The sequence below is a fragment of the Microtus pennsylvanicus genome, chromosome 6, assembly GCF_037038515.1.
Source record: "Microtus pennsylvanicus isolate mMicPen1 chromosome 6, mMicPen1.hap1, whole genome shotgun sequence".
Taxonomy (NCBI): domain Eukaryota; kingdom Metazoa; phylum Chordata; class Mammalia; order Rodentia; family Cricetidae; genus Microtus; species Microtus pennsylvanicus.
Window position 1 is genome coordinate 56,310,298 of NC_134584.1, and position 22,104 is coordinate 56,332,401.

Consider the following 22,104-nt stretch of genomic DNA (forward strand, 5'->3'; position numbering starts at 1 on the left):
GAGCATCACCCAAAGACAGTAATTAGCTTAAGAGCTGAGTTGAGAAGATGCTGAGAGCATGCTCTGTGGTTTCATCTCATTTACCCAGAGAAAGAAGGGGGCACCTTTCTAGACGCCTAAAAGTTCAGAGCCACTGAGATGGTTTACGAGTGACAGCTACAGACCAATAGCTATAGTGGCCTGTGCTTCACTAAAACTACAAGTACTCGTTCACAAAATCAATCCACATCACTTTCAAACAGAACAGTATAGACACATATTAACACATACTTAAAAAGAGTTCTGTCTAACTAAAGGAAGTAAAAGGCCTTTGCAAAACTCCTGACAACCTTATATACTTTCTAATCTAACTCTTGTTACAACTTTCCTAAATTTAAAAGCTAGACTTTTATTTTTAAAAAAGATTCCTAACCCCAAATTCTAAGTATGTAAATACAGAATTGACTCTATGGGTATCTAAGAAAAATATACATTAAACAGTTATATCTAAGTGAGAAATCAAAGAAAAAAACAAAAGATGCAAATAACATAGGAATTTAGTGTAAACTCTCAAGGAGATGACTAAATGTTGAAGAAACAAGTGACGCTTTCCAGTTCCATGAAGGAAAAACCAAAGAAGACTTAAAACTGTCCCCAAATAGATAATTTCATTGCTATAATTTAAAAGAATGCATTAGAGCTGTTGAGGAAACTCCCTACTTCAATCACAAAGTTATTATGAACAAATTTAAGTAAGTGTAAAAACATACAGACAGAAAAAAGGAAGGATTTATACAACAGCTCACAGTAAGTAAGTTGATGAACACCTCTTGCAAGAGGCTCACTGGCTACCGCAGAGAACACAAGGGCATGCCCCCTGCTGTTCTGGGGTGCCGGGCAGGTGCAGAAATATGACAAGATTATACAGCAAGGGAAAGGGGACATGAGCAAAGACCAACAACAGTAAGAAAGAAATAAGACTATATAAGTGATTTAAAATTAAAATCCAAACAACGATCTCTAGTCTAAGAAGAGCTTGAGAAGCCCAGTTTTTCTAGCATGCCCATATGAGGAGAGCTCTCTGTCATTCTAATTTTGTCACTAATTTTACTAGAAAAAAAAATATACAGCACGGAAGTTCAGTAACCCAGTAACAAAATAATTGTGGACATGTAGTAACATCCTATGACTCTTGACCAAAGTATAAAAGAAATACAGTTAAAAACAAACAAACATGGTGTTTATATACAGGTAAAAAGAAATTCAGAGTGGGCTTATGGAGGAACTCCAGCCACAGACTTCACTAGATTTTAAATATTGAAAACTAGTAAGAACTCCAAGGCTGCTGTATAGGGTGTGAAGCTCTTGGCACTGATACAGGTTTATTTCTGCTTTAAAGTTCATCCTTTCATCATAAAGTACATCAAGCCAATGAAATAAACTAATCAAAACAGATTCTCTCCCTCACAGTATGGGTCCTGAGCTCAGCAGCAAGCACCTTTAGCAGAGGACAACACACCGGAGTCACCACTCCCCACACACTCAGTAATAAAGCTTGAGCTAATGGGTAATCTACAAGGGGGAACCAGGTAACAATGATGTGTTCTCACGGGCACAGAAAGTCATTTTAGAGCACGGTGGCAGCGTGGACAGAATCCTTAACAAAAACAAAAGATTTTACACCCAATGATGAGCCAGTCTTCCCAGTGCCATGGAAACAGAAAGGGAAACAAGACCATTTATTCTATGCCGTACATTGTAGTTAATGCTTATTCTCGAAAACAGAAAAATTCCCAGTTGCTGATCTTTCCCTAAACTGTTTTATTTATGCAGCTGCATATTTCTAGGTTGAGTAGAAGGCATATTTAACTTAAAATTGAACATATTTTAGAAACTACAATTAGCATTGTATACAAACCTGAAATTCCCGAAGAAGAGTTGATATGTTGGCTTCATTTGCCAAGTTTGTCAAAATTTCAAGCTACAATAGAGTAAAAGAGAAAGTAAACATTTTAAAACACAAATAAAAAGATGAATTTAACAGAGACTAAACATCCATATGAAACTTGATTTTTTAAAAATTACTGTCATGTGAGGCTGTTTCCTTGAGGGGGGTCTTAGTCTGTTTCCTCGAGTCTACAGAGACTAGATAATTACACAGTTCTTAAAAAATAGTTAACAAAACAATCCCCATCTTTACTAATTGTGTTAATTTTACAATTCATATCTAATTAACCTAAACAATTTGTTAGCTCAACTTTTATTTTTTTATTAATAAAGTTAGGAAACAATTTGCCCTTCATGTAACACTTCTGTTTTCCAGATACCAATTAATTTTCTTGATTGGCTATCTCATCCCACTTTCCTAGACACTTAGACAATTTATACATGTATGAAGTGCGAAATTAAAAGTCTGTCTCCACTGAGGTTGAGAAATCTACTTTGCCCATAAAAAGATTAATTATTCTGAAGGTGGCATAAACATGAGACCAACAGAAAAACACAGCCCAACATGTCCACTACAACATTCATATCAAGTTTTACATTAAAAGTCAACGACAGAAACAATTCAACTAAAAGGCACAGCCTTTAGAAAAAATTTACATATTCTGTGTAAACTTATTTTATCACTTAACTTGCTTTATCTGTTGGAAATCTGTTCTCTAAGAATATAGCTTGACTAGTCATTTTATTTTAATAAGAAAATTGAGACAATTTTTTAGTGCAGGGGAGAGACAATGTCTCATGTATCCCAGGCAAGCTTCAAACTTACTATGTAACTAATGACCTAATGTTACTGTCTCTCCCTCTGAAGTCTAACATTATGAGTCAGCAATAACACATGGGCTAGTTATTTTAAAGTATTTTTAAAATGTAAAAACATTATTTTTAGTAGTACTGGGAACTAACCTAGGTCTCTGAGCATGCTAATCAAACATCCTACCACTGAAACATATGAGTCTTTGTTCATACAACTTTTAAAAAATAGCTTCAAACCTATTTTTTAAATCTATATGTGAATTACACAGAACTGTTTTTCGCTAAAACACATAATATAGAGTTTGATAGAGTTACCAAACTGATACAAAATCACCCCTAAATACTGCTGCCTATAAATAAAGACAGGCTTGGTAAAATGAGACAAAATCAGAACAATCAAGAAATTAATATGATGATTTTGTTTCCACACAACTGTTCTATATGTTTATGTTTTAATAACTACCTCAACAGTATGTAAATACAAAGATCATCCAACTTAATATCAAATAAAGCATTTTGTTACTCCCTTTGCTGTAAAATTATCCAGTCTTTCAGCTCACATTTATTACTTGAAATGCTTTATAATTACAAAGCAGGAGTCTGTTGTTGATGTTGAAAATATCATACTGTTTGTGTTTCACCAATTTTTTTGTGAGTAAACCCATTTTTAATGAAAATAACACTGTCCCAATATTTAAAAGAATGTCTATTTTTTCTTCATTAGTTTTTAATGTCTCTGACATAGCACACAGTATGCAGAAATGTCCCCATGCCCTGCCTAGGGCCCTACCGTCTTACCATCAGAATGAACTCTGCACCACAGGGCTTTCATCATCTCTGTTAGTCTATGCCCAGCCTTTCAAAGCACCCACACATCATACCAACCATAAAAACATTCACAAAAGTTATTTTAAATACTTCCAAATGTCATTTTTTCACAAATCTTCCACAGAATCAGCTCCACCTTTTTACTTAGTATAGGACTTAATTCAAATCTCCACTGTCTGTCTGAAGCACAAAGCACTACATTATCTATGTACATACCCGTATCTCTCAGCATGCTAAGTTATTTGAGATATGACAACCACACATCTGAAATCAGTACAATAACTAGCCCATGATAATATAGGCAAAGAATAACAATTTAAAAGTAAGTTTTTTAAAAGAAGACAACAATTTACAGAGCTGAGGAAATAGCTAAGTTTGCAAAATACAAACACAGAGACCTGAACTGATCCTTATTTGCATGCACCGTGACTTTAGAGCTGGGAACATATAGGCTGGATGCAGCGTGCACTGTGCCCTTAGAGCTGGGGGACAGAGGCAGGACTCCTTGCTTGCCTACTTGGGGAGTTCCAGACCACTGAAAGAACTTGTCTCAAAATAAAATAAAATAATTTGGCACCTGAGAACAATACCCAAGGTTGTTCTCTGACTTCTGCACACACACACACACACACACTTGAACACACTCATGCACACAACAGAGCATAGTTTACAGAAGCCAGAGGCTATTGTAGTATCTCTTCAAAGTACACAGCAGCTAAAGAAGCTGTATGAAGCATACGGACCTTCAGTGTCTTGATCATAGTTGGATCAGTAGACCTGACATAGAAACTCTTCAGGTAAGGTTCAAACATACCCTAGGTCAAAAAAAAAAAAAAAAAAAAAAAGAAAGAAAAGAAAAGAAAGAAATGGGTAAATACATTTATCACACTGGTGTGCTTCTTTAAATTAAATGTTCACAATATACATACCTTTCTCTGAATTGACATAGTTGCAATATTTTGTAAGACAATATATTGCACCTCCCTAAAAGTGAAAAGACATTTATTTCAGTAGTCATCTCCAAAGAAACATCTTATGAAAACAATACATTAGAAAAAATCTGTAACGATAAGACTCTACATGTTTAGTAACTATGAGGCATTCATATCTTCTTTCCAGTGCATGTGTACTCGAGAATACTAACGTTCTGTGCAGTAGGTATGTCATGAGATGGAGGCAGAGCTCACTTTATGATACTGTACCCTCTGAAATACAAGGCCAGTATTGCTGCTTTGCACACATAAAGGAAAATGAGTGGAGAAAATGCAATCACAGTGATAACCCACATTCTTATCAGGGGGGCTCACAGTGTCAACAACCAGTCACAGATCAAAAGAAAGGCCTGGTTTAAAAAAGTCACATTATACTATTCCTAAGGCTTCATATCTAATAAAGGACAGAATCTACTATTAAATTCACATTAATCTGGTAAAGCCTTTCTACCAAAGAACCATTTTCACCGAGCTGGTAACAAAAAGTGGCTGAAGATAAAGTGAAGAGGAGAGCGGGATGAAACAACTTCTGACTTGTTTCTCAAATAGCAGGAGCGAGCAAGGGCGTGAGGGCATAGCCAGCATACACGTTCCCATCCCAGCTAGCGCAGCAGTGCAATGGAGGGTAGGAAACAATGACATCAAGCAGCTAGCAGTGCAAAATGTCTGTGCAACCTTGACAATGGAACAATGAATGATGTTTTTAAACATAATAAAACACTAATGCTAACTTTACAGCTCTAATGAAAGAACTCATCATTTTAGGTTTTCCATTTGTTTGAAATTGTTTATCTGAACTATTGAATTATACAGAGGGAAAACTGTAAAGATGGCATGTTCTATCTATCCATACAGGAAACTAAAGAGCACAGGGCTCTTTAAAGGGAGTAGTTATTTTCTAGTAGCTACTCTTGGAGGTTAAGGAGATGATTTAGCAGATAGGACGGCTTGCTATGCAAACACAAAGACAGTTCAAATCCCCAGAACCCATGTAAAGCTGGGAGGGACACCTGTAAGCCTGTGCTCCAGCACTGTGAAGGTTAAGACAGGAGACCCTGAGAGCCACCCGTCTGTCTACCTGTTTAGTAAGAGACTTGTCTCAAGGGAATCCAGCATAAGGTCAGAGCAGAATACTAGACATCACCCTCTAGTATCCATATGCTCCAGAGACACACATGTGCAGCACAAAAAAAACACACACATATAGTCCTACTAACACACATGCATACACCACTGTTCACACATGTACACACACACAAAATCAAAACAACAAAAAAATAAATAGCTCTTTTTAAAACTGAAAAAACCAGTGATTGAACATTCCAATTTTATATGAAGTAGGGTTCTGCCAAGCAACATGACATGGTCTCTGCTATTATTCTAAGGCAACGGTTTTCAAAGTGTGGGTCATGACCCCTGTGGGGACCAAATGACCCTTTCAGAGGGGTCACCTAAGACCCGCTGGAAAACACATATAATTACATTGTGATTCATAACAGTAGTAAGATGAAGTAGCAAGGAAAAGTTTTATGGTTGGGGGTCAGCACAGCATGAGGACTGTATTAAAGGGTCGATACGATACGCTAGGAAGGTGAGAACCAGTGCTCTAGGGTCAGAGCTAACGCACTGAGCAAAGCAAGCTGAGCACACTTAAGGACAGTTTTTAGTAATTCCAGAATAAATAAAATTTCCGAACAGCAAGACTGCTAAACCCAGCAAAGCAAAGTACATGCTCTATGTTGCAACATACGTTAATATCTCTGGACCTGAAGCTAGAAACTTCCATTTTTCTTCACTAAGACTGAGATCCTTTTATAATAACCCATTATGTGTGAGACCTTACTTATGAAATAGTCAACTATATACCCCAGGCTGAGGAGACGGACTACATTTGCCTCAACACTATTTCTGCGAGAATACAAAGAAAAAAAGCACATGCAAAATCACAACCTACCTATTGCTACGCAGTAGGCGCACCAGGGACTTAGAAATAATGCCAGCCTCTGACTTGGGTGAAATGTGCCAGTACAACTGGGCCACAGCCATAACCACCTGCAAGAACAGAAACAGAGGCACAGTGACCATCTAAGCAAAGGGGTCCAAACGCATCCTCACTCCATATGTGTTCCCTCTAAACACCTTTAGAACTCTTACGAAGTAGAATGAAATGTTCAAGTCTTCGTAGGGGATTGAAGTCACTTTCCCCAAAGTACTTCCTCCCTTCACAAAGTGCTTATATTTGAGAGCAGAAGGTTAGCGGTGTCAGACAGGACCATTGTGAGTAAAAGGGCCCTAAGGTATGTGTCCTCACAAGATACAGATAAAATGCAATGTCAAGATGAAAGCAGAAAAGTGAGTGATTGTCTGTATGCCAAGAAATGCAAAGATCACCAGCAACTACCTTCCAATGAGGAAAGAGACAGCATCTCCCTGGACCCTCCAAAGGATACAGCCTATTCATACCTGACTTCAGTCTCCGGCTGTCTGGGATGTAAAAACTCCTGTCCTTTTCATACACCTAGATTGTGGCAATTTGTGTGACAGGAAACTAACACATCGTGGGGGGGGGAGGGATGCCATAAATGAACTGCCCATAGTGACAATAGTCCTGGGCAAAACAAACAAACAAACAACAACAAAAAACCCTTCATGCTGTTCATGACTGAGTGCTGGCTGCTTAGTTACACAATTCTAAAGAGAAGCAGGTGCGACTTCTAAACCATGCCAGATTGAGTGGGGAGAGGGGTGAGAATAGGAAACGGAGCAGCAACAAGTTGTCCGAAGTAAAGGAAAGCGAATCAAAATGCAGCAACAAGGAGCTTGCAGCACTCTGTCTTTTGTTTTTTTATTATTGAGAAAAGGGAAAAAAAGTTTCCGCCTCCTCCCAGCCTCCCATTTCCCTCCCCCTCCCCCCACCCTTCTCCCCCTCCCCCCACTCCTCTCCAGTCCAAAGAGCAGTCAGGGTTCCCTGCCCTGTGGAAAGTCCAAGGTCCTCCCCCCTCCATCCATGTCTAGGAAGGTGAACATCCAAACTGGCTAGGCTCCCACAAAGCCAGAACATTAAGTAGGATCGGATTCACAACTTTAACGCTAGTCTCGGAGCATCTGGAGCCACGGGACCGGAAATGGGACCTGTGGACGCTGAGACTCAGCACCGAAATGGTCAAGACAAATGAACATTAATTTAGTTCTGTTCAGTACACTGCAAGTTTCAGGCATGCCTGGATAGTACACCACACACCAAGGCACCTAAGCTAAAGACATTCTTTATAAAAGAAAAATCATCTTTAAAAAAACAGTTCATGGGATCCTAATATACTGTTTTTGTAATATTTAAAAAATAGTAAGTTGACTATAGCTTTCATCTAGAACCTGGGAATTCAAGAACAGTAATTTCCTCACTTGTGCTCTTAAAGTGTAAAACATCCACACCCATATGCGAGGATGTGAACTGTATTTTCTCTAAGTCAAGACGCAGCTTTGAGCTGGAGAGATGGCTCAGAGGTTAAGAGCACTGACTGCCCTTCCGGAGGTCCTGAGTTCAATTCCCAGCAACCACATCGTGGCTCACAACCATCTGTAATGAGATCTGGTGCCCTCTCCTGGCATACATGGAGGCTGAACATTGTATACATAATAAATAAATACATCTTTGGGGGCTGGAGAGATGGCTCAGTGGTTAAGAGCATTGCCTGCTCTTCCAAAGGTCCTGAGTTCAATTCCCAGCAACCACATGGTGGCTCACAACCATCTGTAATGAGGTCTGGTGCCCTCTTCTGGCCTGCAGACATACACACAGACAGAATATTGTATACATAATAAATAAATAAATATTTAAAAAAAAAAAGACTCAGCTTTCACTTGGTATGTCATCTTTTGAATATATTAGTCAAGCCACTCCCAAATCTAAAAGAACTAAATGACCTCCCTTTGCCTCATGATCTATAAAAACATTAGCTTAAATTTTCTTCAATGCTACACATGAAATCTGAAAGCCAAGTTGTAAAAAGCCACTGGGGACACTCTCACAACTCCAAAGTCCAGACTAGCTGAAAGAACTCAAGCCCCAGGCCTTCCACCTGCTCATAATTAAAGCATCCCATACTGCACACTCCTCTTGACCATCCCATTGTCATCTGCTTCTGGTTCTGCCTCCAATACAGTCACTACCCTGATCCATCAAGCTTTCTAAAACAAGTTCCCAAAATTCACTTTCAAATATAAGAACAAGTGTGTGTTTCTTTCTTTTGTTTTTGTTGTTTGTTTTTTGAGATGGTTTCTCTGTGTAGCCTTGGCTGTCCTGGAACTCACTACGTAGACCAGCCTGGCCTTGAGCTCTCAGAGATCTGCTTCCCTTGTGCTGGGATTAAAGGTGTGTGCCACCACTGCCCAGCTATATTTCTTTGTTTTGAAACAGGGTCTCACTATGTAGTCTCACCTGGTCTGAAACTCCCTATGTAGTCCAGGTTGGCTTCTAACTCACAGAGATCTACCTGTCTCCACATTCTGAATTCTGGGACTGAAGAAATGAGCAACTACACCTGATAAGAGTAAGGTTGTTGTTTTGTAATCTTCATAATTCTTCAAAAGTCAGGCTTCATTTAAATTTACTTACACAAGGCAAGGTAACATAATACATTCAGAACCATGGCAGCCTATGGTGCACTAGCAAATGAGCAGGGACCCCACATATGCACAGAAACAACCATGTACCCTGGGATTCAATACCTGGCATTGTCAGCAAACGTCTAAATCATAAAACCAACTCCCAAGACAAAATGAAGCTAACAGTGAATTAATGATACTTTCAGTGAGTAGCAGCTATTAGGGAGAAGAGGCACACTAAACACAAGCATGCATTTGACCGTATTAATGACTTCATGCCTTACTATGATGAGGCACACTAAGCACAAGAATGCGTTTAGCTGTATCAGTGAATTCATGCCTTACTATGACTGAGCTTTTGAATGATGACTTAGAATTACATTACTAGTAGTACCATAGAAACTTCTGCTAATTGCTAAGTATACAAACTTCTAAAGGCTAAATTCTCAAAGGAGTACAGAAAAAAGTAGTAAGTTCCTTATATTTGAAGATATACTAAATGAAGAAAATAATTCATTATTTTCTTAATTAAAACAAATCTGGCTTTACATGTTTCAAAACAATGAAGGCTAAAAACCATTTACAATACAGATTCGGGTCTCAAAGCTTCAATCCCACACATTTCTAGCTACCCATCACACGTGTCTGTTGTATGAACGCTCCAGTCACACGCTCAGTACTGACTGGACATACTCTCAATCAATGTTTAGTCTTTACATCTGTGAAACAGGTCTTTCCTAGTTTCAACATACCGCTGCATTCCTGCTCTGAAGCAAAGGCTTTGTGTTTCGAATCAAGAGCCTATGGTCTGGATCCATAGTATATGGCCTCTTCTTGTTACTCTTCTCCTTCTCTTCATCCTCAGAGTCATAGAAATTCTTTTCATTGTCTTCTAGACCATCGTCCTGTGAAGAAAACAAATCCAACCCCAAGATTAGGTGAGACTGTGAACAGCCAAGACATTACACAGCCAAAGAAACTATTCCTTTGAAAACATCTGCAGTAATAGACTGGAGAGAAGCTCAATCCACAAAGTGCCTGTCTTGTAGGCTAAGGGCCTGAGTTCAGTCCCCAGTATCCATATATGCAAATAATCAAGGGTGAAGCACTCAGTTTCTATGGCTGGACTATAAGCACTCGCTTAAAACCTTAAATCAAAATTAATCAAACATATTTAAACTCTACCTAAAAAAACGCATAATAAAAATGCTTTTTTAAACTGTAACTACAGAAAACTACAGCTGGCAATAAAATCCTAAAATGCTCATAAATATTTCTTTTAATAAGCAATTATTTGTTCTGTTTCTTCTTCATTATTAATATATTTTATTGGAGTATGACTATATTACTTTAATGAAAAACATATTTTAATACATTTTTTTACTTAAAAAACATTTAGGATTGTGGTAGTAATCTTAGTTAAAAAATTTCAAAGGAGTAATTTTTCATTACTATTTCCCACACAAGAATCAAAGATGTTATAGAGCTATTTAAATTTTTTCTAGAAACTCTTACTTATTAATTCTTACAATTTCCTAAAATAGAAGGGAGAACTTGAAATAACATCTATATGTGGCCCAGAGTAGTCAAAAAGTTAAATATCTCTGCTTTAAAGTTTTAATAAGGGACAATAAGATTTTAAAAAGAAAGAAAACAGCTGCCTGTAGATGAAACAACTGACTCCAGCACGGGTGTACGGAGACAGGGCCAGCACAGGTGTACGGAGACAGGGCCAGCACGGGTGTACGGAGTCAGGGCCAGCACGGGTGTATGGAGTCAGGGCTAGCACGGGTGTATGGAGTCAGGGCTAGCACGGGTGTATGGAGTCAGGGCCAGCATGGGTGTATGGAGTCAGGGCTAGCACGGGTGTATGGAGTCAGGGCCAGCACGGGTGTATGGAGTCAGGGCTAGCACGGGTGTATGGAGTCAGGGCCAGCACGGGTGTACGGAGACAGGGCCAGGACGGGTGTACGGAGTCAGGGCTAGCACGGGTGTATGGAGTCAGGGCCAGCATGGGTGTATGGAGTCAGGGCCAGCACGGGTGTACGGAGACAGGGCCAGCACGGGTGTATGGAGTCAGGGCCAGCACGGGTGTATGGAGTCAGGGCCAGCACGGGTGTATGGAGTCAGGGCCAGCACGGGTGTATGGAGTCAGAGCCAGCACGGGTGTAGGAGACAGGGCCAGCACGGGTGTACGGAGACAGGGACAGCACGGGTGTACGGAGACAGGGACAGCACGGGTGTACGGAGTCAGGGCCAGGACGGGTGTACGAGTCAGGGCCAGGACGGGTGTACGGAGTCAGGGCCAGGACGGGTGTACGGAGACAGGGCCAGCACGGGTGTATGGAGTCAGGGCCAGCACGGGTGTACGGAGACAGGGCCAGCACGGGTGTAGGAGACAGGGCCAGCACGGGTGTAGGAGTCAGGGCCAGCACGGGTGTAGGAGACAGGGCCAGCACGGGTGTACGGAGTCAGGGCCAGCACGGGTGTATGGAGTCAGGGCCAGCACGGGTGTACGGAGTCAGGGCCAGCACGGGTGTACGGAGACAGGGCCAGCACGGGTGTAGGAGACAGGGCCAGCACGGGTGTACGGAGACAGGCCAATGTCAGTGCTGCCGCATTACCAACCTTTCCCTGTTGTCACTGTTTGCTGTAACGCTTGACAGAAGATGTGTATTATAAAACTTCTATGGAGATTAAGTTCACTTAGTGAAGCTTATCCAAGGGCTCAGTCTCCAGCACAAATCAGCACTGAGAATCAGAGACTCTGTATGCAGAGCTCTGAAGAGCAAGTGCTTCTTGTGTACAGTACCCAATGTAGCATGCAGCTGCTACAGCAGCCTGCACTGGGCAGACCATAAAATAAATACAGTTCCTATGCTTAAGAAATTAAGGCATAAAACAATTTTTATAGAAACGTCAGATTTAATCTTTATGTCACTTTTATATAAGGGTAATAATTTTGGCAATCAATTACAGAGTTAATTAAATTTGTCAATCTTTAAGAAAAATTCAACTTGACTGACAATACTTTGTGACACCGCTGACCCATCAAGTGGGGAAAGATTCGTGCTATCTTAAAGATAATAAATAACATACTTAACTAAGTAAGTGGAGGTTCAAAGTTGTTACACCTCTGACATCACTGAATAGTTGAAAGACAGTTGTTCTTTGTTAAAAGTTATATGAGTGGAATGAATCTTACTTTTCCATATCCAGGAGCAGAAAAGCTACTTAAACAAGCAAGGGAAACAAGCTATATTAAGAAAGATAAGTGGTCTATCTGCTTAAGAGTAAAAACAAATGAGTTTGAAAGACCTTAAAATGAACTTTATAAAAAGAAACTGCCAAATGTTCTAGTTAGGATAATAACCTTTTAAAAACATAAAAAAATAAACCAATTCTAACACACCTCCACTCATACGGAAAGGCACCGTGTCATAAATGTTCTATTTTTAGTAGAACTGCTTGGTTTCCAGAGCTTCCTCTACAATATGGAATACACTGTGAGCTGGAGTGAAATCAGCTCTAGTGTATGCATCTGTTAATGGAGCACTAAGCAGAAAGGCTTCTCCCATACACCTAAGAGAGCTGTGATGGAAGCCCCTCAGTATTACCCCACACACGAAACCTGTATCAGAGTACACTGTGCCTATTAGTGTAGTCCTCTTTGTATGCTGGTTTCTCAGTCTATAGATAAAAGGGGTAACAAAGAAAAAGAAACTAAGCTATACGTTTCTGGGTCAAGAGGCAAGGAAAGAAAATCACAGTTTACAGGTGCTTACCCCAAAGACATTCAACACACATTAAATTATTGGGCTACAGAGATGGCTCAATAGGTAAACACTTATGGTTCAACCTTGTGGGCCTGAGTCTGGATCCCCACAGCCCACAGAGGCTGGATGTGGTGAAGCACACCGGCAACACCAGCACTGGCGGAACAGACAAGAGATCCAGGGCTCACTGGACCACTTGTCCAGCCACAACAGCACACATCAGGCACAGGGAAAGATTCTGCCTTTAAAAAGGCTATGGTGGGACTCTAGGGATGGCCCAGATGTTAAGAGCACAAACTGCTCTTAAAGAGGAACCAGGTTTGCTTCCCAGCACCCAAATGGTAGTTCACAACTGTCTCCAGCTCTACTTCCAAGAGATCCAATTCCTCTTCTGGCCCCTAATGGCATTGTACAAGTATAGTATACGTACATACGTACACGTACACGTACACACACACACACGTGAAACGCTCATACACATAAAAAAATAAATATTTATAATGTGGTAGTTTGAAAGAAAATAGCCAAATAGCCAGCAAAGGAAATGGCGGCACAGTTAGGCTTTGATGGAGGAAGAGTGCCACTACGGGGGTGACCTTTGAGTCCATATGCTCAAATTATGCTCAATGTCACAGTTCACTTCCTATTGCCTGTGGATCAAGATGTAGAACTCTCAGCCTCAGCTCCTTCTCCAGCACTATGTCTGCCTGCATGCTACTATGGACCACCATGATGATAATGGACTAAATCTCTGAAACTGTGAGCCACCGCAATTAATGTTTTCCTTTATAAGAGTCGCCGTGATCATGGTGTCTCTTCACAGCAACAGAAACCCTAACTAGATGTATAACTGAAAAGGTAATTAATGAAAAAACAAACATTCTAACATCAAATTCTTGCCTCCGTGTACCCCATAAAAGAGTACACTTGAACACACGTGTGTACTCATGCAAAAATATTTAAAAGATTCAATCAATATACTACACGTGTTTCTGTAGAAGGAGCTTAACTTTTATTCAATTTGAAAGAGAATGGCCCCCACAGTCTCATATATTTAAAAGTTAGGTCCTTAGTTGGTGTAACTGTTGTGGGAAGGATTAGGAGACACGGCCTTCTTACAAGTCACTGGGGGTGAGTTTTGACATTTCATAAACCCATACCATTCAGTGTGCCTCTCTCTGCCTCATGCCTGCGGATCGGATGTAAACTCTCAGTTACTGCTCCAGTGCCGGCCTGCCTGCTGCCTTGCTCCCCGGCATGATGGTTATGAACTCACCCTCAAGCAAACCCTCAATTAATGCTTCCTTTTACAGGTTGCCTTGGTGTTTCTTCACAGCAACAGAAAAGGAGGAAGGGACCATAGAGGAAGCAAGGGAGGGAGAGGGTAAGAAACCCTCAGAAATAGACACAGAGAAATTTATTTTAAATCTTCTCATCTCATTTAAAAAATGGGAACCAATTTGGATTAAGAAAAGCTTTGTGAATTATATAAAGTATTTTAAACACAGAGGAGACACAGATATAATGCTATGATGGAGAATTACATAGGAACTGTGGAGTGCTGCAGGATAAAACAGGACCAAAAACTCCATGAGCAGAGGAACTAGGAAGCTGGATGATGCACACGGGGGACTAAATAGATTCTTGCACATGGATTTAAATTTTTCTGTAACTTAAAATGGTGAGTCTAACTTCTTGCCTACCTAACTGGAGTATCCAAGACAGTGTGGTGCAGACAGATCCATGGAAGCAGAACAGGAGGCCCACAAACACACTCAGAGGGACACAGCGCCACTGTCACAAAACTGACAATAAAGCAAGGAAAAAAAGTCTTTTCCAAAACTGGGTATCATCATATGAAAATTAAATGAATGTGAACACAGGCCTAAAACTCGACAAAAATTAACTTGATAATGAACTACGGACCAGAACGTAAAACACAATCTATAAGCTGCGAGAGGTTAACATAAAAGAAAACACAGATCAACTTAGGTACTTGGGTATGGCAACTTTTAGATACAAAACCAAAGAAATGATTTGTGGGAAAAGAGCCCAAAAGCTCTATTTTTTGCACTTTGAAGTATTCTCAGTACTCATTAGGAATTTTACTGAGGTCTACAGAGTAGACCTACACTCTATAAACTACAAGCAAGAAGGAGAAACAAGACTTCATGGAAGAAAGAGAGCAGAAACAGGGTCCCTTGCGTTATTCCCTTTTTCAATAATGGACCCAGAGCTCAAGAAAAAAAAAAAAACTAGACTTAACTAAAAACCTCTGCTTCACTAAGATGAAGTCAAGAGAATTAGAAGACAAGCCTCAGATAGGGAGGGCCCTTACTCAAACTATGCCAAGAATTGTTCAACCTTGACAACAAGAAGACAAGTAGCCCAGTCTTTAATATAGTTAAAGGCCTAGCAAGCCCCATCCTTTCCCACATCTGTGTGTGTGTGTGTGTGTGTGTGTGCGTGTGTGTGTGTGTGTGTGTGTGTCTGTCTCTCTCTCACACACACACCTATCAACCCCCTTCAGAGACCATCCACAAATCAAGGGAGCAAAGAATGCAAGAGTCAAAGGATGAGAAGGAACGACATGAAGAGCTGTCTTCTATGACATGTCGTGAAGGAACCTGCAAAAGACCATTGACATTGCATCATGGAGGTGGGCTCATGGGTCCCCACGTCCCTCTGAGAAAATACAGGCAATTATATGTCAGGTAGGGACAGTCAAATTCCTTGGTGGTGTAGTCTCCGGTAATTTGCCTTTATTAGAGTAAATAATCTCATACTCATGTTCATGCAGCAGACCTGATGAAACGCAGTAGGCACACAACAAAACACACAAAAGTGCATGCAGCACTTTGGGAAGAAGAAAGGGTTCAGTTATGTGTGTGGGGGTGTGTAAAGGGAAATATGATCAGAGTATATTATACGTGTATTAAATTGTGAAAATCATTTTTTAGAGTAAAGATGGCAAACAACCAAATGAAAAGATGGTCAATATCGTATGGCATTAAGGAATAACCACATCAAAAAAGATATGACCTGTCACAGCCCAGAGGATTGTTTCCTGCAGTGGAACATGCACATGATAAATACAATGATGTGAATCCCACAGCTTTTGCTGATAATCATGTGTTAATGTAGGCTTCCAAACTTAAAGGTACAGATACACATGTGAGAGCTAAGGGCATACAGAGAAATCCCATCACTTCGAACTCATTTGACTGTGAACCGATGACTCACTTTGTACAATCTAAGCTTTAAAAATGAAAACAAAAACAGCGAGTTTGAATATCTTAACTGTAGAATGTGAAAATAGGACCTCTCTACTCAACCATTCCAAAGCCAATGGCTAATGAAATCAAACAAACAAAAAAATCAATATAGCTTCACTTTGCTCCACTTACTTCAGAAAACACACATATGACACTGAATGTTTCTTGAAGGCAAAACCACAAATAGTATTTTACTTTGGAAGAGGTATAGTCAACGTACCCCTGGTACACTGTAGGAAGGACACCATGAAGTGGGAAACCAGACTTACACAATAATACTGTGTACAGACCTTCTACCTGGAGCTCCAAACACAGTGCTCACAGACTCTGAGGACAATCTTTGCTTTGCACGGAGATTAAGATGAGAGGCAGACAGACACTTCATCTGAGTTTGGTAAGAAATAAATACAAACTATCATCTTTTTGTCAGTTTACACAAGCAACAAAGAGAAAAAGTTAGCAATAGCTAAAACCACAAACAATATTTTATGTCTAAAATTTGATGACAGGAAAATATTTTTGGGAAATATACTTGCCCATCGTGAACAATGACAGGGGGCCGTGTGAAACAAACGATATTATGAGCCACAAGTCTCTTGATACAGTAAAGTGCAAGCAGAAATGTACCTTTTAATCCTCAAAACTCACGAGTCTGGAGGTGAAGCATGGATTTATTACCTTTCACAGGCAGAAAATAAAGAAGCACAGGACATACACTGCCAAGAATCTCACGGGTTCAAAGCAAGGGCTGGCCTGAACTCAGGAACTGCTCTTCTCTGTCCTATCGCCCCTCCCCTTTACTACTTGGCGCCTGTGACCACCAGCCTTCTGAATTCCACAACAACCTTAGGACTTACACCAAAATCACACAATCCTTGTAGCACGCTGAGGCTTTAGACTGTACCTTAAGGCTGAAACCTGGGGCTGGAGAGATGGCTCAGAGGTTAAGAGCACTGACTGCTCTTCCAAAGGTCCTGAGTTCAATTCCCAGCAACCACATGGTGGCTCACAACCATCCATAAGGAGATCTGGTGCCCTCTTCTGGCCTGCAGGCACACATGCAAACAGAATACTGACAATACTGTATACATAATAAATAAATAAATATTTTTTTTAAAAAAAAAAGGCTGAAACCTGACTCCTGCACGGGAGCATCCAGGACAGACCCATGTAAACTGAGACACTGCACTGGTCAACCCCAATTATTATCTCAGATCAGCACAGCATTTGGGGCCTGAAGAAGCCTTCTTCCTGGTTGGCAGACAGCCACCTCATGCAGGGTAAGTGCATCTCACACAATATAAACATGAGGAAGCAATCTCTGGCACAGCTGCTTGCAAGGGCACTAAGTCCCTCCAAAGCAATAGTTCTCAACCTGTGGACCGTGATCCCTTTGGTACCAAACGACCCTTTCAAAGGGATCACCTATCAGATATCCTGCATATCAGATATTTACATTATGATTCATAAAAGTAGCAAAATTACAGTTATGAAGTAGCAATGAAATAATCTTATGCTTGGGGTCAGCACAACATGAGGAACTGAATTAAACAGCTGCAGCATCAGGAAGACTGAGAATCACTGCTCTAAAGGTACCCTTACAGCTTTACCTAAACCTAATAACCTCTAAAAGGCTCCTTCCAAATACCACTACATAGAGGGTTACAGTTTCACTGGGGGTTCTGGGGAGGCACAAACAGTTCATCACATTTCTGTATTTATGGCACACCTCTCTGACATTAGGTGAGATACCTCTAATAAGAGCAGAGAGAGTACGTGGTTAGCAGGAACCTAACTACTCAGATAATCAGCTATTTATTCACTACAGAAAACATATGGGCAAGAACAAACACAGTAGGAACACCTTTTAAGTTTTTTTCTAAAGAAAAAGTGAAATTTCACCCCCAGAATTCAATATGCCTCACAGGTATGCACACTGGTGTGAGACACCGCCCCCACGAGAGAACTGCTCTGCTGTTGCTCTGGGTGCTTCATACCACAGTCCAGCAGCCATTCTACCCCACAGGTGGATGTGTGGGTTTGAGGACCACTGAACACTGAATCTCCTCAATACATCATGATTATGGAAACACCTGTGCACAGAAGTTTTGTGTTGAGCAACTATGGAATTCAGTGTTCAATCGCCCACAATACTGCTCATTTCCATGTTTAGCTGTATGCTCAGCTTACTATACAAGAAACATACTTTCAGAATGCAGCCCTTCCCAGTCTTTGTTTCTACGAATGGGATGGAAGACCTGCATAGAGCACTCTTCAATTCCCCTAGAATAAAATGTGCACATGGCCATGCTGATCAGGGCACAAAGTCCAAACGCCTGAGAAACAGGGATTGCGATTATCCTAGATCCACTAATGGGAATAAAAAAAGGTGCATTTGGCTGAAGTAAATACATTTTAGAACAGTACTCAATCACAAAGCAGGAAATTTTAAACCACCCTAAGTAGAAGGGACAGTGACTTCTCATATATTCCCTCGCTCCTCATCCTAACCCCTGGGACAAAGGTTACATTACAGGCAGGGAAGCAAATGTGCCTGGGATTGAAATAGATAAGTTTAATTCTTCTTAGGGCGTTAAAAACAAACGGATTAAAGCAAAGCTTTTATAATATGTTGAGAAATTCTAGAATGAGAGTGACAAATCAGCAAAGCCCACCCACTTGAGACAGGGTCTCACCATATAGCCCAGTAAGGCCTGGGACTTATTACGTGGAGAAAGCTGGCTTTAAACTCAGAGATCTATCTGCCTGGCCAACCTTCCAAGTGCCAGGATTAAAGGCTAAACCACCACACCTGGCTCTGAAGCTTCTTCTTAATCAACAGGGAATCCCGATACTTAGAATAAGACATGTGTACATACATTTGTGTTCTGAATTAAGAGTAGGGAACCAGGGCTCTGGGAAACTCGCATTTCAATTATTTAGAAAGAAAGAAAAAATGGAATTTTAAAGATCTATATAAACACATTAAATTTTATTAAGGATTATTTAGTCTCTATCAATACCCAAATATCTATATCTAATTTAAAGGAAGCATTAGAACCATTCGACAAAGTTGTATGAGAGTTATTTAAAGATTATACAACAACAACTGAAGTTGGAGAGATAGTTCAGTGGTTAAGAGCACTGAATGATCTTCCAAGACTGGGAAAGACTTTTAGCACTCACAGGGAGGCTCACAACAGTCTGTTATTCCAGTTCCAGTGGATCTGACTCTCTTCTGTCAAATATAGGCACCAGGTACACACATGGTACACAGACATATATGCTGGCATAACACCCAAACACATAAAAAGTAAAAAATAAATTAATAATAATAAAAGATAATATGACTATTGCTGTGTGTTCTGGTGTGTACCTGTAATCCCAGCATTCATGAAGCTGAGACAGGAAGAGTCCAAGTTCAATGACAGCCTGGACTACAAAGTTAAGACCTTGTCTCAAAACAGACAGACAAAAAGAAGAGGAGAAGATAACAGAAGGGAACACTAGCAGAAGGTATTGTTAGGATGCCTCTGGAGAGGAACTAATGGTGAAATAGGGCGCCACACACAACAGAAAGGCAAGGCCAGCAATTCAACACCTAGAGAAAAGAAACCAAGGAAACACAGAAAGACCACAGGCAAAGGTTACAGCTTGTGCTCCCAAGACCCAGGATCCAAGCATCAGCAAGCCAACTTTCTGATTACCAGGACAGAAAGCCTACGTGTGTATAAAGGCATTTGTGGCATTAACACATAGACAATTATTAAAACTCTGTGTGACTTTTCCATGAATCTGTATCACAAAAGTAAAGAAAGTAACCCTCAATGGCAAAGATACACATAGGAAGTGCTTGGAGACACTGTGACCCACTGTCTACACTTACTTTGACAAGTATCAAGAAATTTAGGTGAGCCGGGCAGTGGTGGCACACACCTTTAATCCCAGCACACAGGAGGCAGAGGCAGGTGGATCTCTGTGAGTTTGAGGCCAGCCTGATATACAATAGCTAGTTCCAGGACAGCTAGGGCTATTATACAGAGAAACCCTGTCTCAAAAAACCAAAACAATAAATAAGTAAATGAATGAATGAATGAATGAATCAACGAATAAAGAAATAAACAAAAGCTACTCACTGATTTCCTTCTGCAAGCCATATAATCAGCTTGTTATTTAACAGAGATATCCTAGAATTACCAAAGGGAAAAAATTTCAAGTTACCGAGCATGGCCCTGAGCCTGTCCCAGAATCCATTCAAAAAGTTTGTTTTGTTTTTTACCTCATTTTATCACATATCTCTATCTAGGACAGACCTGGGAGTTCCCTAATCAGCCATGTTTGCTAATGTCAAGTTCCGTTTAAAATTTTTTTCCATAAAAAGTTGGGGTAAATATGGACTTCCATCTCTGACAGCCAGAATTTATATTACAGTATAGACATCAAAAAGGAAATTAAATAAGCTTATGTTTCTAATAAACAGCATAAAGCACTAAAGGCACAGAATTTAAGGAAACACCAAAGGATGAAAAGTGGGAGGGCGGGCGGCGGCTCAGTGACGAGTCTCAGCAGGTCCTGTGGACTGCCCTCATGAGCTCACTTCCCAGATTCCAATCTGAGAGACTCACAACCACCCAGAGTCCTAGCTCTGAAATACACAACACCTCTGGCTGCCAAAAGCCCCGGCACCCACAAGCTCACACCCCAACATAGACACATACATACACATAATTAAAAAGAAAATCAAATCTTTTTCCCAAAGAAGAGGAGGGCACTTGTTCCCCAGAACATTAGACTCAGAAAACTTATTTCATATACTACTAATGGCTTCAAGCACTTATGAAGGTCACTGTGAACTGCTGTTTTTAATGTGAACGTTTTCATAACAAATTTTATAAAATGGAATGACCCAGCAACTTAGATAAAAACAGGTAAGTACTACAGATTAAGAACTTCCAACCTACAGTGCAACTTTTTCTCCACAGACCAGATACCTACTTAAGATATCAAAATACACTGCATTGTAGAGTTGGAGAGAGGCCCAGTGGTTAGGGCACTTGCTGCTCTTGCAGAAAAAGGACTCCAGCTCATGACTGGCATTCCTGGGGATCTGATGCCCTATTCAGGCCTCCGCAGGCACCAGGCTCATTTATAGTATTCATACACACATACAAGCCAAACACACATGCATGCATGCACACGAACAAAATAAAAGTAAATAAATCTTTAGAGGACACCGTATCATAATCAAAATAAACCATTTCAATATTTGGGATATCCTTGATATCCAGAAAATTTTTCTCAGAACACTTTTAGTTTTTACTTAATCTAATATCATTCTGTGTGTAATGTGTGTGTATGTATTAAAAGCCAAAATTTAAATATTATTTCAAAACTACAATCTTCTCAAAATTGTATGAAATTGGTGTGAAGAATATGGTAGACTACTGTTTCCAGCACCCAATCTCATTATAGAGATCTTCATGGATTTCCTAAGGCTGAGAAGCTGTTTCAGAAGAAACCATGTGTTTGCTCAGGCATGGCTCCTCTAGCTACTCAGCCCTTTACAATGGTTGAGAGCTTTCAGAGGGTGTATAATGGAACTCTAGCTAAAAAGAAGTAATGAAGTATGGGATCAGTGAGGCTCAGAGGGATATGTGGAAAAACACAAAGGCATCTGACCTGAAGCTGAGCTTCCAGACAGAATGCCTTGGCTGGACAAACTGTCTCAAACCGTTCCAAAAACCCAGCCCTCAAAAGGCGCTGAAGAAGAATCAGATGCACTCAAATCTAAGGTGCACTCAGCATGGTGCATGCCTACAGTCTCTGCTTTTGGAAGACAGAGGTCAGACAGTCTCAGACTCAAGAACACCCTGGATTATATTAAGAGGT

The 22,104-nt window shown here is 40.4% G+C and overlaps 1 protein-coding gene across 1 annotated transcript in view; it reads right to left on the reverse strand.

Annotated features, from left to right (window-relative positions):
- The window catches only part of Ap3b1 (adaptor related protein complex 3 subunit beta 1), a 201,235-nt gene that overhangs the window by 108,649 nt on the left and 70,482 nt on the right, over nucleotides 1–22,104 (reverse strand). The window contains exons 8-12 of the mRNA XM_075976295.1: nucleotides 9,917–10,069; nucleotides 6,514–6,611; nucleotides 4,497–4,551; nucleotides 4,311–4,382; nucleotides 1,898–1,960 (exon numbers count right to left, since the gene is read on the reverse strand). Coding sequence (XP_075832410.1) covers nucleotides 1,898–1,960; nucleotides 4,311–4,382; nucleotides 4,497–4,551; nucleotides 6,514–6,611; nucleotides 9,917–10,069 — 441 coding nt within the window. The remainder of the gene's footprint in view (nucleotides 1–1,897; nucleotides 1,961–4,310; nucleotides 4,383–4,496; nucleotides 4,552–6,513; nucleotides 6,612–9,916; nucleotides 10,070–22,104) is intronic.